This window comes from Lutra lutra, chromosome 6 (genome assembly GCF_902655055.1).
Source record: "Lutra lutra chromosome 6, mLutLut1.2, whole genome shotgun sequence".
NCBI lineage: Eukaryota > Metazoa > Chordata > Mammalia > Carnivora > Mustelidae > Lutra > Lutra lutra.
The window spans coordinates 146,412,925-146,420,441 of record NC_062283.1 but is presented as its reverse complement, the minus strand read 5'-3'; the positions used below and the strand labels follow the sequence as shown (position 1 = coordinate 146,420,441).

Genomic DNA, 7,517 nt, shown 5'->3' with positions numbered 1-7,517 from the left:
GTTGGTGTAGAACTAGTTTCGAATGGTTTTAAGTGTTCTAGTGAGAGCAGATTTCCACCGTACCATGGATTTCCTCGACACGCACTTGCCTACACTGTGCTTACCTACCCACAACTCTACCTCTCCACTGCTCTTGGACAGTCTCCAACAAAAGGGCATCAGAAAGTTGGCTCAAGGAAACGAAGCATGAGGGTTGTGCTCTTACCAAAAAAACCACTTCTCTGAAAACATCTGCTGTCAGGGCCCATTTTCCTAAAACTACCTGTAGCAACAGCTGGTGAGGACGGTGAGGTCTGTGGAGGCCAGGGCAGCGATGGTCAAGCTCTTAAGACAGCGAGCACCGCACCACCAAAACCCAAACCCAGACCTCTTCGGGAACTTCACAGAACACAAGGGCAGACATGGCAGCGGGCTCGGCAACATTTCGCCATAGAAGGGGAAAAAGCAGTAACACCCGACTAATAATTTATCTTTTATTGAAATTGTTGAATACTTTATATTACAGTAAATTTGATTGAAAAAAAATGAGGAAAGAAATCAATTTTTAAAAATACACTCATGTTGAAATCAAATTAGCCAGCCAAACCGAGTACAAACCGAGGGTAGCTTGCTTTTCAGTACATGAATACCACTGAGTCTATATACAATTCTATAATTCAAGAAAAGTCATTCATTAAACACTTCAAGAAAGGTGCCAACAGCCAGGGAAGGACAGTGCTCCTGCCCTCCCGTCCTGCAGCACTGAGAGGCCGACCCAGCACCCCCAGAGCAGGAATCCCAAGTGCAATGCTAGGGCGAGATGCTGGCCCATCGGCTTTCATGCAATTTCCATGAAGTCACGCACTGTGCAAATTAAGGCTTCTTATAGGTCGAATGGTTGATAAACACTTTTTTTTTTCTTAAAAAAATAAGCACAGTAAAGGTGGTATCATGAGAACCTGAAGAGGTGAGACCTATATCCCAAATCTGGAAAAAAGTTATTTTCTCTGACATCTCAACTCCATCCTCACACACACACGAAAATCATCAATCTTTGGGTGGGTTGTGAATTCACCAGCCGGCGAAAGAAATACTGATACACATGCCCTGCGCACCTAGGATCGAGGATGTCATGAAAAAAGCTGTCGCCGTCACGGACCACAGGCCGAGAAGAGGCGGACCCTGCCAAGCCTAGGCACTCGGGGAGCCCCGCGCGTGGGTGTGCCCGCACGTGAGCCTTCCCCTCAGAATCAGGAAGCAAAGAGGAAGGACAGGATGGAGCGTTCTAACTTAGAGGCTACATGATTGACCAGCTCAAAATCTCCTACAGAACCTTCCTAGCACACCGACAGCTCCTCCCCCGGACAGCGGATGAACCACAACGGGACCCCAGCCGACAGGAAAAAAGACTGTTGGGTTGGGTTTTTTTTCTTTTGGTTTTTTTTTTTCTTTTTTTTTTTTCTTTTTTTTTTTCCTTTTTCGCAAACCTGAGTAATTGTCAAAGTCAATAAATAGGAGGAGAGAATTAAATGCTAAAATATAATGGTCAAAACCCTACAGGGCCTAAAGCAGCAAGGGTTTTTCTCAAATACACAGCCCTCGGTTCCAAGACGCATGTGGCCCAGGCACATAATATGACGTGCACGGCTGCCACGCTTTTATGTGAGGGCTGGGAACAAAACCCAGGGTCCCGGCTCTGCCCCCAGTGACAGGAGCAGAGCCTTGTTCCAAGGACTGTAAACCTGACCTCCTCACTCTCTCCCCCATCACAAAAACTCTTCCCTTTTGAAACAGTTTTTGTTAAAGGCAAAAATGATAGAAGCATCATCGAGCTGAAGTCTTATTTGGTTGGAAGTGCCTGGCGACGCTGGACCCACGTCTCCTGGAGGCCCAGGAGACTAGATGTGTAAGAGGTCCTCGTCACTGTCATCATGGAAGGACGCCAGGCTGCTGGAGTTCACGGTCTTGGGCGGCGCGGGCCTGGGCTTCCCTCTGCGGGCCCGGTCCCCTCTCGCCAGCACCCCAGCACCCTCAGCGCTCTCCCGAAGCCCACTCCTCTGCGGGACTCTCCCGTGCGGCACACCCGCAGCCCCAGTCCCTCTGCCCGAGTGCACCTTCACCTCTGGGATGGTCAGAACCTCATCCTCACTGTCCTGCTCGTCCCCATGCAGGGAGGTAAGGGCTTCGGCCTTCACAGACTTCGTGGTAATGTGGCCGTTTTCCTGTCCTTCCTTCCCGGGCCTCGGGGTCGGCACCTGGATCTCCTCCATCAACCACTCCGTTTCATTCTCATCCGCCTCCTCCTCCTTGTTCACCTGCCAGAGACAAAGCAGGACCCTGGAGCCCAGCTGAGGCCCCGCTGCGTTCTGTTCCTCTGTGGCCCTCCCTTCCACGACCTAACCCAGAGTCGGGGACCCCCTCCTCTGCCCACTGCAGCCCCCACATTCCCAGGCTCCCCACTAGGAGAGGAAGGGAGGGCTGGCGACCGTCAGCTCCTGCTGAGACCCCACCGAGGCAGACAGTGTCGCCAAGGGCAGGAAAGCGGCCTCTACCCAAGCCAGGTGTCAGCGGGGGTCGGAGAGGGATGGACGGGCGGGGCCGAGCCCGAAGAGAAGCCACAGGAGGGACATGACCGTGTCGGAGATCAGCCTTTTAGGAAGCGGTTTGGCAGGAGTATCATGAGCCTCGAGCCTTTAGCCAAATAATGCCCGTTTGGGGGAAAGTTATCTGAAAGCATCCATCCAAATGGCAGATGGCACAAAAATTTTCACTATTTTTTTATTTTTTTAAAATAACCAACAAAGCAGAAGCAACTGAAGCTGTAACCACAATGAGAAAAACTTGAAGGAAAAAAGGACAAATAGGGGGTTTGGGTTAAAAACAATGGATGATGTTTTCCCTCTCGTAGGACAACCGACGATGAAGGCATTTTCCTTATCACGGACTGAGGTCAGCACCGCCGGCCAGCTGTGCACGGGGGCGGGGAAGGCGGGACGTTACCTTCGAGTACTTGTAGGACACGCTGGCGCTCCTCCGGCAGCAGCGGGTCAGCCTGCTCACCACCAGCTCCCTGCAGGGCAAGCACAGCCGCTGCAGGGCGGAAGCGGCAGGGCCAGAGCCCCACTGCCCCAGCCCTGGCCCCTCGCGCATGCGACAGAGAAGCCGGCAGCCCGGCAACGCAGCCCTCCACGGCACAGGCCCACTTAGCCCACAGCAGTGGGGCCATAACCCAGTTCAGTGAAAAGAACACACTGGAATAGGACAGAAGTAGATCTGAACCCTGCTCTACCTCTTAGTGGTCTAGCAAGGGCAAGTTACCTAATATTTGTGCTCCTCCACTGACCCGTGTTGACTATGAAAAGGCTACATATTCCCGCCACCCCCGGCTGCACTGAGATTATGTGTGCCAAACGACTAACCCAAGATCAGCTCACACCCAGCCCTCTGCCCTGATTCTTTGTTCCCCTGCCAGCCTCTCCGGGGTGGGGTGGCTGCACTCAGGACTCCGGACGCCAGCCCTCACTCGCAGGGGATGGTCACACCACAGGGCTCTTGGGCTCTGGGCTTCACCCGTGCATGACATGGTAATCTCCTGGGTGGACAGCCACACACGGGGATGAGCCTTTTTACCCAGGAAAGGTGAGCCAAGAGGATGGCATCACACATGGCACGCATCTCACAAATGCTCACTTTGGCAAGGGGAGGGGAGGAGGAGGAGGAAGACAGTGCAGTGGGCTCAGCTAAGCAGGACACAGTGTCCTCATAAAAGGTGTTCATCTCTATGGTGAGTGCTGTGAAATGTGTAAACCTGGCGATTCACAGACACATACCCCTGGGGATAAAAATATATGTTAAAAAAAAAAAAAAAGGTGTTCATCTTCTATCCCTGGACACAACCAGAGACCAACGTCCTAGAAACCAGTGGGCCAGGCTGAGCACCCCGAGCACCTGCTCCGTGATGGGAGCACCAGAGCCCAACTCATACACCTGAGACTGGCTCCATGGAGTCGGGCTCCACAGAGTCAGGCTCCACAGTGCCGGTCACATCGAACGCCTTGTCATAGAAACGTAGCCATTTACGAAATAAAACTTCAGAGACTGCATCCACAGTGTCAACACACACACACACAAGCCCAGATCCCAGGACAGCCCCTCACCCTGCACCGCCTCCCTCTCCTCACCTCCTTTCCTTCTTGTAAAGCAGCAGCGTCAGTAGGCAGCCCGTGAGCGCCACCAGCAGCAGGCTGAGGACCGCCCCAACGGCCTGGCTTCGCTCCGACAGCCCCTTGTGCTCCGGCATGTCCTCGCCTGTACCGTCACCATCGAGGCCCACCCTGAAAGGAAGCCACATCACTTGGGGGCATGCCACCCCAGCGACAACCCTCGCAGTCCCCAAGCCAGGATGCAGACATTGGCAGTGACTGAGTCCCTGGACAGTGAGGTTAGACAGGAGTCCAGCACACGGGTGGATGGCGCTGCCTGGCGCTCGGCGCACAGCAGCGACAGAGGACCACAGCCGGAGTCCTGGCTCATCCCACCAGACACTGTCAGGGCACAGAGGCACCTGTGAAGTGGACGAGAGGGACGAGGGGCCCCAGTGGTCTCCCAGGACCTGCAGCCCTCCTCTCTGGGGACAAACAGTGGCCGCCTGCTGCCCGAAGGCCTCTCCCTCCCTGCATCTAGTCTGGGGACGCAGTGTCTGCACCGCGGGGGTTGAGGGTCCCCCCCCAGAACAGCGTGGGGCATGGCACCATCTATCCAGGCTGCTCGTCCCAGGAGACAGGACTAGGGATGAACACGCCTGCCACTCCACCAGCTAAGATTGGTCCAGGACCCTAACCAAGGAAGTAGTAAAAATTAACTGATAGAAAACCAGAAGCACCAGGACAGACCTCCCTTTCTGTTCAGAGAACCAAACGTCTGCGGACTGACTCGACACTCCCGGTCCCGCGGGCACTCATGGCGGCGCCAGAACCCCTGGTGGCAATTCTCGCCCCCGCCCTCGCCCTCGAGAAGGCAGAGAGGAACGTGACAGGACCCTCTGGGCTGCTCAGGAGGAACGAGGGCACCGCGACAGGCCACACGTGCAGTGAACTGGTGGCTACAGATGCTACAGACTCAGAAAACCACTGATTCGAGTTGGGTCAGAGGGCAGCCAATGGCCCGACTATGTACGGATAACCACGCGGATCAGGGTTCAGCCGGAGCCAAGTCAACTGTTCCCCATCCACGAGGAGGAGGAGCCCCGCGTTCCCCTTCACCATCTGCTTGGGCGGGGACAGCCCTGTGGCCGCACTGGTGCTCTGGCAGGAGAGGCGCTCGGCCTCACTCACTTCCAAGTGTGCCGTCGTTTCTACTTCTGGGAGCTCCCGGGAGCCAGGAATTACTTCAAAGTGTGCTTTAGTGTCCCAGTGTGTCTCTATTTTCAGTTAATTTCTCGTTACTGAGTCTTAACTGCCCCGTGTTGTTTACACGACACCGGCATTTAGAAACTGGCTAACACTGGCCTTACATCCACGTTCCTGGAAAACGCAGGACAAAGCAGACTCTTCAAAAGCGAAAGCTGACTGGAGGTCGGACAGAGGGGATCCAGAACTACCCCCGCTGTCCCTAGCTCCGGCTGCAGAGAAACCCTCCTCCAGGACACAAAGCAAACAACTACAAGGCAAGAACTTTTCTTCCCGATCTTAGTCTCAGCGCAGAGAACAGCAGGCTCCTGGGAGAAGCTGACACGGACGAAACAAGAAGAAAACAAATCCGAGAGGAAAGCACCGTGTAACGTGTCTACGTGAGGGCCTTTAAACGTGGCCGTGGACCGGGCGGAGGAACAAAGTCCATGGGGCCGAGAAACGGGGGGTTCCCTGAGGCCGCACAGAAGCCCCAACCGCCCTTCCCCCACTGGGAGTCCTCAGCACCCAAATGCACACTCCCATGAGAACCCGGCATAGGGCCGATTTTCAAAATCTGTGGAACAAGTTCTCATTCCTTCAAACATAGACAATACTTTGTTCAGGCTGAAGGAACATTTACCCCATGACAATCTGCACTAGAGCACACGGAAAAACGTGCCGGGAACACAGAGGAGCCACAGCGGCTGCCTCCTACGAGCCAGTGAGGAGAACTGTCGGCAGGGGCAGGCCGGAAAGAACGAGGGGGCTGCAGCCTCGTGTGTGCTTGTGGGCAGATGCTGACGCACTGGGAGGGGCAGACGGTGGCCCTGGGGGTGTGGGGGGACCAGAAAGAACAAGACCTGGAGAGCCACTGAAGCGGGGTCCTGGCTACGTGGGTCTGCCTCTCTGGTTCTCAGACATGCCAGAATATTCCCACAGGACAGCACTGGGGGCAGAGAACTCACACCAACAGATGCTCGAGCTGCATTCTGAGTGAGCCGGCTATGGTACAGCTAGGACGTGCACGTCCCAAGGGCAAAGTGACCGAGGAGGCTCCCGCCCATGCCAGGACAGCGTACTCACCCGAGAGGACACACAGCAGAGGTGTACCAGGAGAAGAGGTACTGGCAGTCGGCGGTTTCGTGGCTGAACTCGGGGATCCCATCCTTCACCAAAGGGTCACAGTGGAAGAAGATGGTGGAAGACACAGACTTCGTCTTATCCTTTCCACACTTAGAGGACGAGGCAAACACCACATCTAGATCACCATCTGTCAAAAAGGAAGACACAACACAGGCAACGTTACCATCAATATTTCAATAAAGGCCCGACTTCACCTTTCCATGGTCTGTAAAAAGTTTGCATGGACTTAAAATCTGAGATAAAGGTCCTTCTTTAAGAGTCCCACATGTGTGCTTTCTCATAGGCCTCCTGACACACATTACGGAGCCCCTGCCTCTCGTCAGGGAGCAGGAAAGACTTGACCCTTGCTCCAGAAGAGGTCAGGCTCTGTCCTCAGCTAACAGCGGGATTCAGAACAGGGGCTGGCCACGAGGTATCAGCACTTCTGGAAATGGAGATGGACCCAGGGGGCGACCTGCCAGCCAACCCACTGAACAAGCCTCCACACGGAGCCTGGGACACTGGGGGACCGGTGAGCGGCCCTGGTTGGAGAGAGTCCATGCACACTGTCACACACCAGCGCTGGGAACAGAACCCATCCTCTCGCCACAGAGGGAGGACGATAGAAGCATCCGGCTCCCTTTCAGACGCTACCCTAGATGCCTCTTCCCGTGGCCAGTTTCCATCCTTAACCGTGACTGTAACAGGTCAAATGAGTCCTGAGTCCTGCAGACGATCAAACCTCAGGGCAGTGACGGAAGCACCCCGAAACCCACAGCTGGTGTCGGAAGGGAGCGAGCCATGGGCGGACGCTGCCCTCTCCGAAGTCTGCTGGCGGCTCGACGTGCACAGTCCGCCACTGCTGCAGGGCCAGGGGGTTTAGTGTGTGAGGCAGCCACGCCTGTGAATGGAAAGGAGCCCGGAGCCCCAGGCTCTGTGGGCCGGGCTCGGGAAGGCCCCACGAGTTCGTGTCATAACCAGCTGAGGCATGACCTGAACGGACCGCCCCACCAGGCCGGCATGTGG

General features: G+C 55.3%; 1 protein-coding gene across 1 annotated transcript in view; it reads right to left on the bottom strand.

Moving 5' to 3' along the window:
- Positions 1 to 459: 459 nt before the first annotated feature.
- IGF2R (insulin like growth factor 2 receptor) overlaps positions 460 to 7,517 on the bottom strand; it is a 96,718-nt gene continuing 89,660 nt past the window's right edge. Inside the window, exons 45-48 of the mRNA XM_047735205.1 lie at positions 6,453 to 6,639; positions 4,161 to 4,313; positions 2,980 to 3,049; positions 460 to 2,294 (exon numbers count right to left, since the gene is read on the bottom strand). Coding sequence (XP_047591161.1) covers positions 1,878 to 2,294; positions 2,980 to 3,049; positions 4,161 to 4,313; positions 6,453 to 6,639 — 827 coding nt within the window. The 3' untranslated portion in view covers positions 460 to 1,877. The remainder of the gene's footprint in view (positions 2,295 to 2,979; positions 3,050 to 4,160; positions 4,314 to 6,452; positions 6,640 to 7,517) is intronic.